At 40.7% G+C, this 19,047-nt stretch overlaps 1 protein-coding gene across 1 annotated transcript in view; it reads left to right on the top strand.

Annotated features, from left to right (window-relative positions):
* Positions 1 to 1,477: 1,477 nt before the first annotated feature.
* galnt16 (UDP-N-acetyl-alpha-D-galactosamine:polypeptide N-acetylgalactosaminyltransferase 16) overlaps positions 1,478 to 19,047 on the top strand; it is a 43,574-nt gene continuing 26,004 nt past the window's right edge. Inside the window, exons 1-4 of the mRNA XM_007569479.2 lie at positions 1,478 to 1,903; positions 12,251 to 12,432; positions 14,663 to 14,761; positions 14,869 to 14,936. Of these exons, the coding sequence (XP_007569541.1) occupies positions 1,703 to 1,903; positions 12,251 to 12,432; positions 14,663 to 14,761; positions 14,869 to 14,936 (550 nt within the window). The 5' untranslated portion in view covers positions 1,478 to 1,702. The remainder of the gene's footprint in view (positions 1,904 to 12,250; positions 12,433 to 14,662; positions 14,762 to 14,868; positions 14,937 to 19,047) is intronic.

The raw sequence follows: 19,047 nt of genomic DNA, 5'->3' as shown, positions 1-19,047 counted from the left end.
ATTGTGGATATGCTTTGCTGACACTGAGATTCTGAGATTTTTTTTTTTACTTCCTCTACCACAGAGCTCACTGTGCTGACAAAATTAAAGCAGGTCCTTTGTTAGACATATTTCAGTTGTTAGCTAGCTGTAACAATAGTTGTCCAACTTGTGAGTTTTCACTAAATAAATGTACTTCAACTAAAAGTTGGACTCTCAGTGTGAGACTACTGTAATAAATACAGTTGATGTGCATTTAGTTTGAGCCTTTAAGGCATTTTACTGGTTACATCAGTAAAGATGCCTAGCTAGCTTTCAGTGGCCTTGATAAAAAAACAACAAATACAAACACTTTTTATCTGTAAATGTGTCACGCTAATTAAAGTGAATATGATGGATGTTTTTTGTTTTTTTTTACCATTTTACAAGAGTTTACAAAATAAAGGTAAGTACATTTACTTGAACCTGAACATTAATTTACCTTAGAATAAAGGTGTTTGAAATCAAAATAAAATAGAAAGTAACATCTTTCAATTGAAATAACCTAAATAATAAACATAAATATATGTCATTAGAATTGGATGTGAAAAACCAACACAAAGTGGCATACAATTAAAATTAGACATGATTCAAAGCAGTTTTGTGCAAATAAAAAACTGAAAAGTGTGGTGCAGCCCCATCTTTCTCTGCAGCGCAGCCATTTGTCTTCAGAAATTGCCTGATGACTGCTAATGATATGAAGCCCACCAGTGACTGAGCACAACTGTAAAGCTAAAAGACAAGTCAGTCCACCTAAAGTCAGACATTTTGAGATTAATCTCAGAAATTTTCTAGGAATTTTTTTTTATTATTATTATTTTCAGGGGGGGTGGGGAGGTTGTTTTTTTTTTTTTACTTTAGAAACTCAAACATTTTTACATTTTTTCCCTACAAAATCTCAGAAATTAATCTCAGATTTTTATTTATTTATTTTTTTGGTGGAAATTGACTCAAATAATGATTGGTCTGTTCTCATCTGTGCATTGACTCTCTATTTGTGTTTTGGCTCCACAGTGTAACCAAAACGGTTAACACGATTTATCGCTCCTGGTGCGTGATTGATAGAAAAAAGTTCATTTTATGATTAATCTCGGGAATTTTCTAGAAAAAAAACTTGGAATTTTAAAAAAATATATCATTAGGCGAAAATTTACCAAAATTTTCAGAGTTTTTCAGAACATTTTGAGATTAATCTAAAATTTTCAGAGTTTTTGGGCGGTAATGTACTCTGCCCCCCCGCCCCACACACACGCACCTTTTTTTTTCTCCATCTACCATGGCCATGGCCCTAATGCGCCGTCGTGAATCGGAGACAAAGCAGGCGGTTTCGCTTGTACGACTTTTCCCCCGATAAAGAAGAGAAGAGGAGCAGACATCCTCCCCTTTATTGTTGTAGCCCGTGGCAGTGCGCGCGCGACAGTGTTGCGTGTTTACAGGAGGGGTGTGTGCGCGTGAGGTGGGGGGCGGAGGGGACGGCTCGGCGCTAGGACCGTGCGCTCCAGTCGGTGCGCAAATCCCAGCAGAGAGGCAGCGTCTCCGGCAGTCAGGAGCGACAGAGGCAGAGGCTGCGCGTCTCCTCTGCAGGTTCAACCCATCACCGGCGGGGGCGGCGGGCTGCACCTTCTGCCAGGCGGACCTGAACCAGCCGCGGGCTCGCCTCCGGTGCCCTCCTTATGGGCTCACCATGCGCAGGATACGGGCCAACGCCATCGCCATACTGACCGTCGCCTGGATCCTCGGCACGTTTTATTACCTGTGGCAGGACAGCAAGCCCGCGTCGACGCCGTCGTCGTCCGCGTCGCAGGCTCGCGGCAGGGGCCACGGGCAGAAGCTGGTCCCCGGTCGGCTGGAGATCCACCGGGACGACAGGACCATCCCGCTGATTGTGAGTGAACGCGGCTCAGAGAGAGGAGGGGAGGAGGGGTGTAATAAAACGATGAGGAACGGCGCTGTGGCTGGAGGCGACGGGCTGCAGGGGAGTGTGTGCTGCATGTTGATGTGCATGTGTGTGTGTGTGAGAGAGAGAAACTTGGACTGATGGTGTGGCTCTCAGCAGGAATAATGCTCAGCTCGGTTGGCGTGTATGTGGAGCAGGAACGGCGTCCTCCTCCAGTGCAGACATGTCTTTGTTCCAGAGGCTGCCCGGCGCTTTTTGCGGCTTCTTTCTCTCTCGCTTGTTCGCCAGCCGCGGAGCGCGACGGAGGAGCCCCCGGGACCCGCTGCCCCAAGAACCTCGCTCCTAAGCCCAATGCGTCACGAGCAAATGGCTGGTAAACAAATCGCCCTGGGAACTTTCCCCAGACACCTCCAGAAAGTTTTATGCGGGGCGCACAGATGGGGCCCACTAATGATCTTGGTCGGACACTAAAAAAACCCCAGACACCAAGAACAGGATGTCAGGAGGTTATTGTTTAAAATCGGAGTCATTATTAGGGCTGGAACTAACCAATATTTTATTAATCGATCATTGCGACGATTAATCGGATTGAAAAATTGCCCCATTTTGCAGATTTTTCTTTCAACCACTTAAGCTTATTTTATGCAATATTAGAAATACATCAAAATAACAAATAACTCAGTTCATTTGTTTAAATAAGAAAATACACACCTTGTCACCTAAAATGCAAGAACAGGATTCCTTTAGTTTGATCTTTTGTAGCAACAAATGCGTAAACAACTGAACATCATTTTAAGGGAAGGAGGAAACTCTTATTTTAACAACTGATTATTCTGACAATTAATCAGATGTAAAAATTGGCACATTCTGCAGATTTTAAATTAGACTAATGAAGAAATTATTCAATTCCTTTTTTAAAATACAAAAAGAAACATTTTTTAATTAGACAGGAAAAGGTGCTTCATATGATCAATTTTTTAAATTTTACTGTATTTTACAGAATTTGAACCAATCAAAGCTAAACCAAAGCCACTTGAGGAGTTCTGGGTGTAAAACATATTTACAGACACAAATATACTTTTTTGCTTCTGATGCAAAATTCATGTATTTTTTATTTTTGTACAGTTTTGCCTTTATTACTGCTTTTTGAGTCTATATAATCCAGTTAACAATTAATTGGCAATTCTTTAAATAATCAATTAATCACGATTCATCGTTTCAGCCCTACAGTGTTGGCATGAGAAATTATTTGAAGGCGGGGTCAAAGGTGAGAAGAAGGCGTTCAAACAGGGCCTCTAGAAATAAATGCAACAGACTTCAGGTCGTTAGCTGGTTGACGAAGAGCCAACTAGGTAACGATAGTTTGTCATAAACTGTGAGGTTGGAGCCTCTCTGTGTTGAAATGCTGGTGTCCAGTTTGCATCCACAGACTCTCCCTGGACTCTGAGGTTCTGCCAGCTCACATTAGACTGTGTGGTCCAGCAGGCACTCTGCTGCATTCGGCGTAAAGAGATACAAGCCTGTATTTAGAGCTGCAACAAGAAACTCGGAGTAATCTTGTAATAAAATATCCACCTGTTTATCTCGCCCACCATTCAGAATTATAAATACGAACATGGTTTAGGTACACACAGAGTTCCTCCGTGTCCCCTTCCCCGTCTGCTCCCGTTTGCTTTTTTGCATCAGAGTTTGAATACGTGAGCCGAGGTTGCCGCGGCGAGTCGGAGGATGCACAAAGAAATCCCCCTCGTCCCTCCAGCGGACTTTCCGGGACTCGTGCCGTACTCTGGCAGTCGGGTATCGATCCTTATCAGATCGTTCTTTGACCTGAAAGTGAAGCTCCCTCTTTTGTAATTGCTGTTTTTCCTGTGAGTGGGGTCGTTGGCCTGTCATCAGACTGAGACGTCGCTGCTGTTTGTTTTGGTAATCTGACCTGACTCCTGCCTGCTGCCAGCTCTGGCCTGCTCTCTGGAGCAGAGCGGAGGCCTGCTGGGTGGCTCTGTCATAACTGATTCCTGGTTTTGTTTGTGGATTTTTTAAATTGATGCTTCCCTCTTCCTCTCTCTCTGCATGCTGGTGGTCCTGGTGGCGCCTTGTAAAAGTGGAAAACATTTTTCACGATTTCTTACGTTCCAACCTAAAACTTCATCGCATTCTATAGGAATGTGGCAGCAACGTGTCACAATAAGTGTTTCATATCAGTCGATACCAATAATTATTGATTCGTTTTTTGTTAGAAATATCTGAAATTCTGTCAAACTGGTGACCTTTACTTTCCTTTTACCCACAGTTTTCACTCTCCGCTGTTTTTAAAAAATATATTTTTAAGCTGTCATGAGGCATGATGGCGAAACTTGAAACTGCTGCTGCACGTTACTCTTCATGTTGCCAGGTAACCAAAGAATGAACGAGTTACTCGATGCCACCCAAAGCATTTCCCCTGCCTACATCTCCCAGAGTGCTGTGCGGTTCTGGATCAAAGTTCAGTGAAATTATCGAACATTTCTGTCGAACGGATTTTCTATTGATATCGATCACATGTCTATCGCAGTATATATATTACTGCTTAATTACCTATCCCTACCTGCAACTAATCATTTTTTACAGTAATCAACTATTTGATTGATTATCCTGACAATTGATCGGATAAAATTGGGCACATTCTGCAGATTTTTCATTTAATCACTTAAGTCTTTTTTTTTTTTTTTTTTAATGCAGCATCAGGAACATGTATAAGAAGTGATTTGGTTACATGAGATAATTTTAGCCAACAAGCAGAACTCTAAACACACACACTGTCCTCCACAGTGAGACGGGGCGGTGGCAGCATCAGGCTGTGGGAAAGCTCTCTGATCCATATGGTTGGAGCCAAATATGGCGAAACCTGTAAAAAGACCCCTAAAAATAATATCAGAACTGCCACGTTCTGGGTTTAATTAATGCATATTTGTGTGTTGGAACGGCCCAGATGTAAAGTCAACTCAGAGAACAACGCAAGACTTGAAAACTGATGTTCACTGATGGTCGATATTCGATCTGATTGAACCATTTTGCAAAAAAAAAAAAAAAGGGGCAAAATTTACCTGCTTGACTCTCAAAGCAGGTAAAAACATCCTGAAACAAAAAAACACCTGAAACTATAAAATAAATAAATAAAATACTTACTCCATTTTTGTATGAGGGCAACTTTGCCCTCATATAAACTCTTCAGGTTTCATAAGCATCACAATAATGGAACATGTAGTTAATCCCGGCTCAGACTTTGCTAACAGCACATTTAACCCAGTTCTGTCAATAAGTTTTTACACAGTCACATGCCAACTGGAAAAATAACACAACTTCTTGCTTAACGTATCAGTGTAACTGCTGCTCATAACCCAGCGGCCTCATCCGATCCGACGCTCAGGAATGCGTGTGGAATATTAGATTGAAACCTGAGGAGCCTGAACACACATGAGGCATATGGCAGCGGCGACATCGTCTGAGGCCCGAGACCCGAAGGCGAGCCGAGGTCAGACATTTGCGACGTGCCCGGTGTTAACAACCAGGCGACAGATGTGCAGGTCAGCGAGGCCGGTGATTACGGGGAATGCTGCAAAATTTAATCAGAGGAAGTTCACGTGCAACGCGTTACTCTAAACTGAAGCACGGCGTTGGGGAAATTACGAGGAAAGAGGGGGAGGAAAGCGGAGCCAGCTTTCACAAATTGATATTACCTGTAACGAATGCAGCTAATGAACATGCTGAAGAGAGGGGAAGAAAGGCCAAGTAGAGCTGCATTGCACTGCAGTGGACATTAATCCTCTGCACATTTTTCACATTGCAAAACAACAAAAAAAAAGGTAAAGTTTTGTGTGTTTACTGGGATTTGACGTAATACGACCTCAAATCCCAGTAACCTCACATCAACATTTAGCTACTTTTATAAACTCTGGAGCAGTTACTACTTTAGACCAACATTTAGTTTTATACATCTAATATCGGAGCGAGACCTGGAGGAACTCCTGTTAGTTTACAAATGTAGAGCAAACTTGGAAAAGTACCGTCTACTTTATAGAATCAAACATGGAGAACCAACATTTAGAAATCTAGAACTCGACCCAGAATGACTGAAACCAACGTTTAGTTTTATACCTTACTAATTTTACCAAACATGGGGAACCAACATCTGCTAATCCAGAGAAACCACTGCTGGTTTATATGGACTACTTATTCCTATTAAACATGGGGAACCAATATGTAGTTTTACCTTTTTGTTTTTCTTTTGTGTTTGTTGCTTTGCTTGTATTTCCTTCTAATTCATGTAAATCACTTTGAACTGCCTTGTTATTGAAAATGTGCTATATAAATAAAATTACCATACCTTACCTAATAGACCAGCACAATATACATAATTGGAATGACATGGTTTTCTGACCTTATTAAGGAGAACTAAAAAAAACAAACTAATTGGCTTTTCTGTTTTTTTTTTGTTTTTTTTTTTTTTGTTTTTTTTTTGAAGGATTTATACAGAATCAGTCTGTATGTGTTTCAGCTGCACTCTAAAAATGGTGCAATCATTGAGTTTTAAGAAACCTGGCCTGCTGATTCTGACTTTGGCCAATACCGATTTGTTTTTCTGAAAAGTCGCTAAACACAGCAACAAATTTGCTTAGTTGGCAACGGTGGGGTGACGACTGGTCACATGTGGAGACATGACCTGGACAGCGGCTGATTTTCAGACCTTGGTGGAGTCACAGTAAGATTTGTGGATAATATCAGGTCAACGTGTACTAAGTGTTGGCCGAATGAATCAAATGTAAGAAATTGTGCACCTCAAGTTGCGGCATTTTGAACACAGAGCTGACTGGGCTAACAGCAGAGCCTCGGTCCAATCATGAAGGATTTCTTGGAAGTTTCATAGTTTAATTCTGCCATTAAAATCTCCATGCATCCATTGTCTGTAGCCGCTCATCCTTGTTGCGTGATTCAGGAACTGGTTCCCATCTCCAGTGGTCATCGGACGAAAAGCCGTTCATTCCCTGGACTGATCAATCAGTCAAATCAATCAAAGGACAACCCTGTAGTAACAGAAAGCCTAAACTAGGGGTGGGCTTTTATCATATAGTTTATCATTTATCTTGATCATGACATTTTCAATTTATTGTTGTCACAATAAACTCCAGTTAACGGCGTTTCTAAAACCCAGAATCTGTCCGTGTTGACGTTACTGTTATTCTTGGTCGTTTCTCCACCGTTTGTTCCAAGAAAGCATCAATAAATGTGAAAATATGATAAAGTGCAGTTACAGTTTACATTTTGAAAATACAAATCTCACTTTTTTCTACGTGACTGGTGATCGTCACATCGTCACATTTGGGAATGTTTTTCAAGAGCAGTATTTGTGTTTGTGGGGTTGAAATCTCAGTCATACAGTTAGCTAAAGAAAAGTAATAAATAGTTTCTATCATCACTCTTGTTATTGCAATAATCCCATAAAACGCTGTGATACAACTCAGATATAAATTTTCTGACTATAGCAGAAAATTAGCATTAAGTTGGCTGTAAGGGAACAACGTAATGTCGCAGTGTCAGTTCAGTTTTCTAAGTGACCTGCGACAGAATTATCTCCTACTTGCTGCGTTTTCACAAACGTCAGTAGAATACAACTTGAAACTAATTAAAAGATAAAGAATACAGTCTGAATATTTTCAGTGTCCTCCCGTCTGGCACAGATATGAAAAATGAAAACTAAACCCACCGTAGCGAGATAATCTGATGGACTATCTGGAATCCTCCGAGTGTCTGTAGGAGAAACCTGCTCACCTTCCAGACAAAGCTCATCCTTAATTCACGACACTGAGCCTCAAAAGGGCTACTGTTTCTTTTTTTTCTGTCATCTGCCTTCAGTTTTAGAACTGTTTTTTAAGGCAGATAAAGAAAGAGAGCAAATGTTTGAATAATACATGCTTCATATCACTAGCTTCTGTGATTAGCTTTGGAAGTGAAACTTGTTTGTTCAGGTTCTGGTCTAAAGAGCATCGATGAGCAGATTAACAGCTGATCGTTTTTACAATTTCTCTTTCTATCTGAACAGCTGGGGAAAAAAAACAGACATTTAAAAAAAATACTTTTGCCTTTCCAGTTTTTGAAAGGAACAAACATCAGGTCATACATTGTTGGGCATTTTGTAGGGGCAGTATTATGTAAAATCAACTTATTTCTAGCTTTACATCATGTATTAATATGTTATTTCCTAATCAAAAACATTGTTTTGATTCTTTCATGTATATTTGGGAAATCCTTTAATCTCCCATGGCAACCATTCAGCTTTGTAAAACACTTGTGCACTCACAGTTGCAGTTTCCAAGCCGAGCTTTCGCGTTACAAATCGCTCCTCTCCTTCAACTCCCCGTCACTCGGCTCCTTCAGACTAGCCAGCAGCAATTAGCAAACGACTGGTGGAGCTGAGCATCTGCTGAGCTTGTTATACGAGCCTCTTCTCAGTGCGGAGTTTCAGAAAGAAACTCCGCTTTCTTAAAGAGACAGAGGCCCAGTTTCAATGCATTGATCGCAAAGTCATGTTTCCTTTAAGCCACGTTTGATATATGCAGCAATTGAATAACAACTGAAGGTGACATAATTATTTGATTGTGCTATAAAATGATACTCGGTGACTGGAAACCACATAGTACTGTCTGTCGATGTTTTCTGCTTACCTTGTGTCCATGCGATGTTCCTTATCCACCATGTGCTAATTGGCATGCAGTTTGGGAATGTTCTACAACAACCATGTGACAATTCAAGGTTGGTACAGGTTGGTGTTGGTACAAGTTTTTTACAGACTCAGCTCATACCCCCTTTGCGATGTTTCCAACCGGCTGTGCTTAATTTTTTACGCTCTTTGGGGACACTTTGTACTCGCCGTGCATCGGTTTGTTCCGTTCTGCCGTTGTGTCCTTGGGCAAATTCCTCTTCCACAACATTCATCAATTTTTACCTGCTTTAGGAATCTTTTGTGCCAAAGACGTATCCGTTCGTACCCACCTCAAGGTATTTCTAATCGACAACGCCTCAGTTCGCTCCTGGTTTGTTCGGGTATTTCCAGCCGTGGTTCGCTTTGTTACCCTCCTTGGGGAAGCTTTGTATCGGCCGTGCGCCGATTCTCTCTTGCTTCGGACACGCATAAATTCGTACCAACCATGTGCCGATTTGCACCTGTTTAGACAACATTTTATACATGTTATAGTCATTAAAGATGGATTTAATTTGCAAAAATAAAAAAGTGCAGTTAACCACAAATTCTGATCTGTGCATCTTTTTTTTGTTGTTGTTTTTACTCCAGTTTTTGTTGATTTATGTTAATGGCAGACATGTTACAACTTCAGGTTTTGTTTGGTGGGAAAAATGAAATCTGACTTCAGTCGGCGTAGACTTTCTCGACTTTCCAGTACAAGTGGAAAACAGCTACAGTTTCACCAGAAGAGTCGATTGTATAAATGTGGGCTGAACGGAAAGCAGCACATGGACGTCCTTCTCACTTTCTCACTCAACAGAATGTTCTGAAAATATGTTCACTGGAATGCATGAAGTCCTAAAGTGTGGCAGCAAAAAAATAAAAAATTTAAAAAAGGACAAGTAATAATAAATAGAGAGGCATGAAAAAAAATTTAAAATGTGAAAAACGAAGGACTAAAGGAGCTGATTTTTTTTGTTTAGCTTAGTTAATTGGGATAACAGAGCTTTAAGCTATTTATTTATGTTTGAGAGCACTACCTCATGTTTGGTTAAAACAGGTTTGCATTGTTTCAGTCGTTTTGTTTATAGTTTTTCAACAGAATAAGATTGAACAATTTAAGTTGTATTGTGACCATTTAACACCTGACAGCAGCTGAGTTTCTATTAACATTAACTACGAATATAAATTAGCTTAATGGAAACAGGCTAATTTTGAAAAGAAAAAAAAAAAACTCAAATTTTTGACTTAAAAGTTTGTCAGGTGTTTTCTCAGACATTATCGAAACACTTTTGTCACATCACACGAGTCACGTGATAAACAGCCGGATGCTACTACAGGCGGAAACCACAAAGAAGAAGACACAGGAAGTGTTAGCAGGATGACGGTTTGTTTTTGTTTCTGTCGGACAGAGTGCAGCCGGTTCCACTGCAGCTCTCACAGAATCACACAGTTCATGAAAAGTTTTGTAATTCCAACGTGTTGAATCCATAATTCTTCTGTAAAATCGCAGACTACAATTTTCACAAAACGTAGGCGGGGCTTGTCGCTCCTACGCCTGACTAAAACGCTTACATCTCCTCTGATTGGACGATGACGCTAGCGCCATGGCTGAATTACGAATACATTTCATGATTACGTCCATCGCTGCCATGATTTCTAATAACTTATCACGTGAACTAATGTATTTATGTGTGATTTTAATCTAATTTCTTATTTAATGGAAACATCACAATTACAAAATTGTGTTTTTTAGACATTAGCAGAATATCGACAGAGATGTGTGCACATCCATAGTGGAAACACTTCAAAACCCGATATCAGCCAAAATCAGAATCGCCAAGTCAGGTTTTTTAGATATCAGTTATTGTACAGAATACTGCAATTGGTTCGGCCTCAGTAAACACAGTAAGTGTCCAGCAGCCACTAGTAGGTCTATATTCACACAGCCTCTGCTGATCATATAAACATTAATTTCTAGCAACCTGCAAGTCTAATAATGTCACTGTCAACTGTTCACTTGCCTCCAGCTCAGTCTTTTTTATTTTTCTTGCTCTTTTGGGGTCACGCTGCTTCCCTGGGGAGGCTGGAAATGAGGTCAGTCTCACCTCAGCCTGTTCAGGAGCTTTTCTTAACCCCCTCCAGTCGAACTGAAGCAGCAGGCTGGATCCCTCTGCGTGTCCGTCATTCATCTGAACCTCTTTGACGAGGGCGTTTCTCGTCTTCCTTTAAGGATCCATCAGCTGGAAAAGCTCCTTCAGGGGGAAAATCCATTTATTACCAAGAATTTATGGACTGTATTCTGATCTGACGGGGACTCGGATCGTTCTGCCTGGTTAGAATCGACGCGGCCGCCCTAATGGGAGGCTAACATTTACATTTTTGGCTGATGATGGTATTCATAATGAATTAAAAGTCAACCGGATTGATTTATTTGTTGGCATCTTGCATGAAGACGGTGCGCATAAATAATCATAGCTGCAAATGTGCCAGGAGTTTGCCAAGAGGCTGCGTTTGTCCTCACTTCCTGGGAGAACTTCAGCAAAGCCACCCAGAAGAAACGACAAACATGTTTTGATGAGAAAAGTTCTGACGCTGAGGGACAGCGTTGCTGACGCTTTTTCTTTTCTTTTTTTTTTTAATTCGCCCTCCAGGATGGGTGACTTCAAAATAAACCGCAGGAAGAGCAGAGATTCAAAGTCCAAATAAATAGAAGCTGTAAAACAAGATGGTAGACACTGGACGCGATGAAAGCACTCTGAACTATTTAAAATCAAGAGTGGGAAACATCCACTCTTTTGGATGTTTCAGAGATTTAAAATTGTTTAAATCTTTGAAACAGAAAACATGATTAATCGATAGTATCGATTACATTTCCCACCTGAGCTATGGATCTCTGCAGCTCTTCCAGATTCTCTAGGTTGCTTCTCTGATTGATTCTTCAGGTTGTGTTTTCACTAATGCTGTCAATTAATTAAAAAATGTAATCACATTAATCACATTCTAGCTTAGTGATTAATCACTACGCTTAACGTAGTAAGCCTGAAATGTAAAAATGAATGCTTTCAAAAAATGTTTAAGCTAATGCTACTTTGATGAAAGTTTGGACCAAACCCAGGTTGTTTTTCTTACTGTGAAATTTGCTCCTTTTGTTGTTGAACCTTTTGTTGCCGTCTGCTGTTGCTCTTCATGTGTCGAATTCATGACATACTGCTGTGAAGGAGGTAACCCTCCGGTTGAGAGAGGCTTTCAGGTCAAAATGATTTGAATTATGTAATATTAACGCCTTACACTTTTCAGATTAGTCGCATGCGGTAAAGTTTTCACCCCGAACTCATACTGAGTTTAGTCAATAGTCTATGGACTCTAGTTCCTTCTGAAGGCAGTCGGTTGAACTGAACAAATGCGTGCCACACTTTTCAGATTTTTATTTCTGAAAACTGTAGATGTGAGTCCTTCCTCTTTGTAGTTTTACACTACTGTGTGCTGGTTTATCACACATAGTCCCAAAAAAATACACTGTGGCTTGCGTTTGTAGCAAACTATGAACAGCTATAGGAGTACTGCCTCCGCTCTCCATCGTCTGTGCGCTCATGGACTCCGTTTTGCCTCTTGTGCAGGTGACTCAGCCGCCCCGAGGCGAGCAGCAGAGCCAGCTGCTGGGCGGATTCGACGAGAAGACTTACCTGGCCGCCAAGCAGCTCAAACCAGGGGACGACCCGTACAGGGAGCATGCCTTTAATCTGCAGGAGAGCGACCGCCTGGGCAGCGAGCGAGCCATCCGAGACACGAGACACTACAGGTGAGTGTCGCAGCGGCTGAAGTTTGATCCCCATCATTTGTGGTGCAGCAGTGATGACAGAAAAAGTGACAATAAACGCGATAGCTTTTTTGGGGGGGGGTTGACTGAAAGTGTTTAGGGTTAGAGTTATTTCCACTCAGTGACATGAATGAATATGGATAGCTAGCTACACTACAAGGAGCACGCCACACATTTCAGATTTGTATTTGTAAAAACCATGTCATTGTCCTTCTACTTCACCGTTATGCACTCTCTTGATATTCAGCTATGACATAAGTACTAATAAGATACGCTGAATAATATGTTATAAAGTGACAAAGCTGGGAAAAGTAAAAACCTTTTGAACACTTTTGCAAGGCAGTGTAAGCCACGTGTTGGAGGCGTATGATAGCAGTTCACTGGCGTTAGCCTGACGGCTAGCTGAATCCAAACATCTACCCATTAGCTAAGGAAGGTGTAAGGAAAGCTCTCTGATTGGCTAATCATCCCTATGAGCTGTTTACGGCGAGCCTGACAGGAGAAACTGGACCCACAGTAGCTTAAATTAATGACTCACTTATTCCAAGACATTCAGCCTGATGTATGCCTTTGAGCAACGCACCGGATCTCTGTGGTTGTTTTTGCTGGACTTAATGGGCCTGGAAGTTTTCTCCGTTTTTCTGGCAGCACACCTAATTTCTCAAACATTCTTTCTGTTCTGTGAACAATTTGCACTCGATTTTGGTTGGGCGTGTTTATCGTTTTTTTCCGTGTCGAGTTATAGTTGGGCGTCTTGCCCCGTTCCAGGTCCCCGCCCGGATTTTTAACAACCGAATAAAAATCGTCCGCCGTAATCTCGCTAAGAATCGCAACAATTACGGTTCAGTGGAGGGTCAGAGGAATCGATTTGAGTCATTTCTGAGCAAATGGTTCTGTTTGGTGAAATGTCAGCCCTCTCTGTGAATAAACAGGATGTTTTCGGGGCGGCTTGACACTTAAAGGAACAGATTGTTTACAATAATTATAGGATTTTTTTAGATTGCCATCTTTACTAAGATTTTCTAAGTTTTTTTTTTGTAGTTCCTACAAGAAGTTGTAGGAACTATGTGGGGAAAAAATATAAAACCCTTTGCCAGTTGCTTTCCTGGCATCTTTTCTCTTTTGCATTCTGTTTTTCACGCACACCAGAATCAGACTTTTTTATATATACATTGAATTTATAACATAATTTTTTATTATTATTATTTTACTTCAAATGTGCTAGCAAAAATTCACCTTTAAAATTTCACCCGCATCAAAATTTTCTTGCACAGGTGATGACCCAATCATCAAGCAGTTAGCTGGTTAGCTAGCGCAGCTAACTGTTAAGAGACACACATCTGGCCCCGCCCAACACACTGGGGTCACATGATCAAACAGCGTAATCTGATTGGCTGAAAGCTGCTCCACTCCATCTAGTGCTGACTGCTAATTTTTTACAGGTGAAAAAATTAGGAAATTTAAAGTACAGATACATAATTACACAAAATAAAAAATTCAGCGTTATAAATTCAATGTCTAAAAAAAAAAAAAAATCTGATTCTCCTGAGGCTGTAAAAGGAAAGCAAGCTTAAGCTGTTCTGTACTGAAGAAATTGTTTTAGTTTTTTATTGGTTTAATACAACACTAATTCTCAGTTACAGAAATGTTGATTGGTGAAAATGTTTACATTCTTGTGATTTCGTATAATTGTTTATTCAGGTTTTCTTACCCTAATCACAGAAGCTTGACCTTCACTCCTCACCAGCCTATAACTTCCCCATTCAACCCTAAATTAAAACACAGCTGATACTAAAGACCTCATAAACATTTAGACACATTTCAAAGGTGCTAATTGAGCTTCCAGCTAATTAATAAAGGTCATGCTCCATATGTAATGGATAACATGTTTAGCATAATGAGTAAAAAGATGCTTCTTTTGCTGTAAAGGTTTTGAAAAAGTTAAATATTTTAGCTTTGTGTCTTCTGACTTGAACTTGAATATCCGAGTGTCGGAAACAAGAGAGGAAAGCGGTTCCAAACCTGTGTGATTGTTGCTGGGCAACTGGATATTTTCATGTCACTAATGGCAACAATGAGGCCACTTCTGCTAATCACAGCTGGCTGAGACTCTGCTCAATATGCGTCTGCTTTCTGACTGCATGGGAAGCAAATCGCAGGCGGCCGACTGAGCGCACAGATCTAATTTCTTCTTTTCATTTTGCCGTTGTAGATGCGCATCTCTGACCTACGACGCCGAGCTTCCCTCCACGAGCATCATCATCACCTTCCACAACGAAGCTCGCTCCACTCTGCTTCGCACCATCAAAAGGTAACGAAGCTGAACGCAAACACCCCCCAACCCGCCGTGTACGACTGGTGCGGCGACACAAGCCTGGTGTTTTCACTTTGACCTCACTTCTCTTTGTTCTGTTTCAGTGTCCTGATGCGAAGCCCCCCGTCTCTCATTCAGGAAATAATCCTCATAGACGACTTTAGCACTGACCGTAAGCTTTTTTGTCATTGTTGTTGTTGCTACTACTAGGGACTCACCGCTCAACTTTTTTCACTTCTGATACCGATATCTGGGGTTTAGTATCGGCTGATACCGATACGATTTCAGCTTCTTGTTTTCTGAAGCTGAATTATTAGTTACATTTTTTTTCTACATTTTTTATAAAGATTTTAGAGTTTGTTTTTTTTTTTTCTAAATTGTCGTGTTTCCATTAAGCAAATGTATTTTTCTGCAAATATATGTCCAATGGATACGCAGCAACTGTTGATGAAATAAACAAACATCTACATATGAGACTTGCTGTAAAATGAATAAGTAGGTTTTGCATTTTAGAGGGTGAAAAGTCTTTTTTTTTTTTTTCTTTTGCGTTCAGTAGCTCTGTGGAAATAAAGGATAACCACATCTTAGCAATTATTCCCCTTTGACGGCAGTAGGTAGATGAATTACATGAGCTCATGCTTCACACCGTCTGCTGCGTTTTCTGTAATTTCCACCTCATGCATCTTGTGTCTCTGGGAACCGCACGTTGACCTAAATTCCCAATGTGCTCAGACCCACATAAGGACACACTCGAAAGTGCCAGAGCTGGCCAGACATCTAAACATTGGTGTCTCAGCGGATGTAGCAGCAGGAGCACTTTAAGCTCCCTAATGCCGTGATTTATTCTCCCCGTGGGCCGCCGGCCTACCTGCACCCATCATGGACGCACATTGCTCTCCGTATCCAAACCGCCAAAAGACTTCAAAACGTTAAGCCTCCTTCCCTGTTTTTAATTACAATTCCCAGTGTTGGGTATCGCATGAAACGCTTTCCTGTAGTCCTTGGTTACAGTTTGAGGCTTTTAGTTTTGCCCCGGTCTGACTTTAAGCCAGTGAGCCTCTTTGAGGCACTCCTTTTTTTTTTTAAATGGGTTTAACTGGAAAGATGGGAAAGCTGAACGTTTCTCTACTTTGAGTTAAAGCAGTTGTGGTGTGGCTGTATCAGGATTAAGCTGCTATAAACTACAGCAACAATCACAATCAGCCTCAATAACTACCAAAGATCAATCAATGATGGTCTCAAAATTAAACCAATGAATTTTTTCCCATTGAGCGGTCTTTACACTGTATCCCTTAAACTTTTGGGATCTAATAATCTTTTGTTTCTCACTTCAACTTGTCTGATGCAAAAACAATGAGATAGAATATTTTTCGTGGTTTTTATATTACTTTTTTAAGTAGTTTGCATACATTTCCTTCATGTTAGAGGTGAGCGAATCGATCCAAAATATTGATAACATTGATACCAAGACTGTAATGGTATCGCATCGACACTAGAGTGCTAAGATTCGTACTTTAGTTCAGTTTCGTCTTGAAATTTTATTTTATGTTCGTATTGTATTTTCTCAACTCTACCTCAAAACATGTTTTATATTGATTTGCTCTCAGATGATTGTTTTTTTGGAGATTTATTTATGTAGGAAAAATTGACAGAAATCATATTAATGTTATTAAAGTATAAACTGCAAATTCTGCTCTGGTACTGAACTGAATAATTAAAAGGAAACGCCAGAAAACACTTAAAGCTCAGAATTTTTATAGCATCTCAAACTTAAATAAAAATGATCGGTATCTGCGATGCTGGCCCTGTTATTAACTTGGTATTGAATGTGATCTTAATAAAGTGTTTCTTATTGCCTCATATACCATTTTAATTCATTTTAACTCAACCTTTTAGATGCATGTGAAAATGCATAGTGACGGGTTGGCCCCGTCAAAATACACACTGTGATTCTAAATAACTGTCTCATATTGAAAGTCGAGGTGTGCATCTTTTTCCTGACGATTTGACAGGCATAAAAATCAAACATTCTCCATGTGACCTTCATTCAGGCTTCAGAGGGTTAATGAGCCCCTCGGTCACCAGAGAGCATCTGAGGTTTTCAGCTCTGGCAGTGAGAGTGTGAGCTTGTTGGTCAATAGATGGGAGCTGGCAGTCAGACAGGCGAAGAAGGTGGCGGAGCGCGACGGTCAGCAGCAGCATTAAGGCCTGTCCCGGCTGAGGGTAATCCCATCAAGGCTCGCCTTAACTATATGCACTTTGTCCTCAGTCAAGGACGCTGATCTTTACTCTGCGTGCAGACAAGCTCATTTGTGTCCAGTTTCACTGGGACAAGAATAGATTGCTCAAAGATTACTTAGTAAAAATAGTAATTTACAGATCAAGCTAGAATATTAAACAGTACGACTACTAGATACTTAGATCAAAGTTGAGAGAGTTGCTGTTGAATTTGACAAGAAACGATTTTTACTCAGATGGGGAAAACCTCATGTTAACTCGGTTGGAGGTAAAATAATTATAAATCTATGAAAATTTGTGGATGGTATAATCTTACAGGCTACAGGAAGGAGATTTATGATTTATGACCTTGAGGAACAGCGCTAGTAATAGGGAATTATTAAAATAGCACCTAATTTAGTATATAAGTAATAAACAGAACAGATGTTTTGTACAACCTGAATTAAAATTATTACCTCTCTCTTGAATGCAATCAAAATATTTTTCTCCTTTTCTGGTTTGAGACTCACAAACAGCAAAGTCAGTTCACTTTTGCTAACCTTGCTAGGAAAGGTAGCAAAAACTTTCTTAGCAAAGTTTTTCAACGTTAGTTGACCAAAATCGAAAGCATGTCATGTGACATAAAGTTCATTCAAGTCATGAAAATGGGTAACATTTTACAACAAGAATTGGCTTAAAAGGCCACCTTTCAAAATGGCCGTCAACCTGAAATTCAAGTGGCTAATGGGAAATACGGTAAACATACGACACGAGGGGTTAGCATGCTAATTTTTTTTACTTCTTACCACGCTTGAAATATTTTTACAGTAAGATGCTGCACTATAAGTGTCTTCACATTGCATGTTAGGGAAAAATTGGCTTTGCTAAATGTTGTACATGCTAACTGCTATCAATGTGACTAATCTGATTAGAAATAAACCATCAGAAGTGCTAATAAATCATAGTTACTCCTACATTGGCCTCCATGTTGGATTTTAATGAGGCCCCTCAGAACCTCCAATTAATTTAGGAAAAACACATCTGTCTTTAATCACATCAGATAGTTTGACAATAGGTGTTGCCTAACAACCTGATTTTGTCTCGTTTCTGCAGAAAATTTTACTTTTGTCCGCCTTGTAATAGATTTTATTTCCGAAAACCTTTAAAAACACATATTTATTTCTTTACATTCCACTATCCTGCACCAGTTTTAGCATAAAATCCTCAAAAATGTGGTGTGCAGTTGCAACATGGCAATGTGTGAAAATGTATAATTTGTGTGCTGCATCGACGAAACACACACAAGCGCTCAAAAATGGACGCTCACACACACACATTCACACTCACACACACTTAATCTGTCTGAAATTCAACATCTGCTCTGTGAGTGTAACCCATGGCTTTCCTCTCATCTTCCCTGAGTGATTAGTCTCCCATATAGACATGTTTACACACACACACACACACACACACCTGCTGTCCTACGCTCAATCTCTCACACACACCACACACTCCCGTCCCCTGCGACACGACCGTGTCCCGTAAATACAAACAAACGTGTTTCTACGAGCGTCGTTGTTTAATCAAAGAGGATTACAAGTTGTCGAGTTTCAGTCTGCGACCATAAGGCTGAGATGGGAGGAGGGGTGGGGAGGAAGCTGCTAGATCTACCCACAATCCCTCAGTGAGATCACACTCACTCTCTGCTCCTGATACTAATCCTCAAAAGGGCAGGAGTGTGCATCGGCGCCCGTGTTTGCAAAGCCGCTCGTCCCGCAGCAACAAAAAGGTCTGCGGCGGCTTCTGGCCGGTCAGAGACGAGTTGAATTTGTTTATGGAAAACAGCACAGCGAGGTGAACGATGCAGCAAAATGCTTTTGTTTGTGCTCACGTTTATGTCTTTCTGGGCATCGAACTTTCACCAAGAATGGATGCTTTGCTGGTCGCGCGGCCTTGTGTGCTGCGCCTGTGAGTTCGAGTGACTGACAGAGCAAAAAAAAAGAGATGTGATTTCCTCTGTGTGTGTGTGTGTGTGCCTGTGTGTGTGTGTGTGTGTGTGTGTGTGT

This window comes from Poecilia formosa, unplaced genomic scaffold, assembly GCF_000485575.1.
Source record: "Poecilia formosa unplaced genomic scaffold, Poecilia_formosa-5.1.2 Scaffold241, whole genome shotgun sequence".
NCBI lineage: Eukaryota > Metazoa > Chordata > Actinopteri > Cyprinodontiformes > Poeciliidae > Poecilia > Poecilia formosa.
This window is presented reverse-complemented; position numbering and strand designations above follow the sequence as displayed.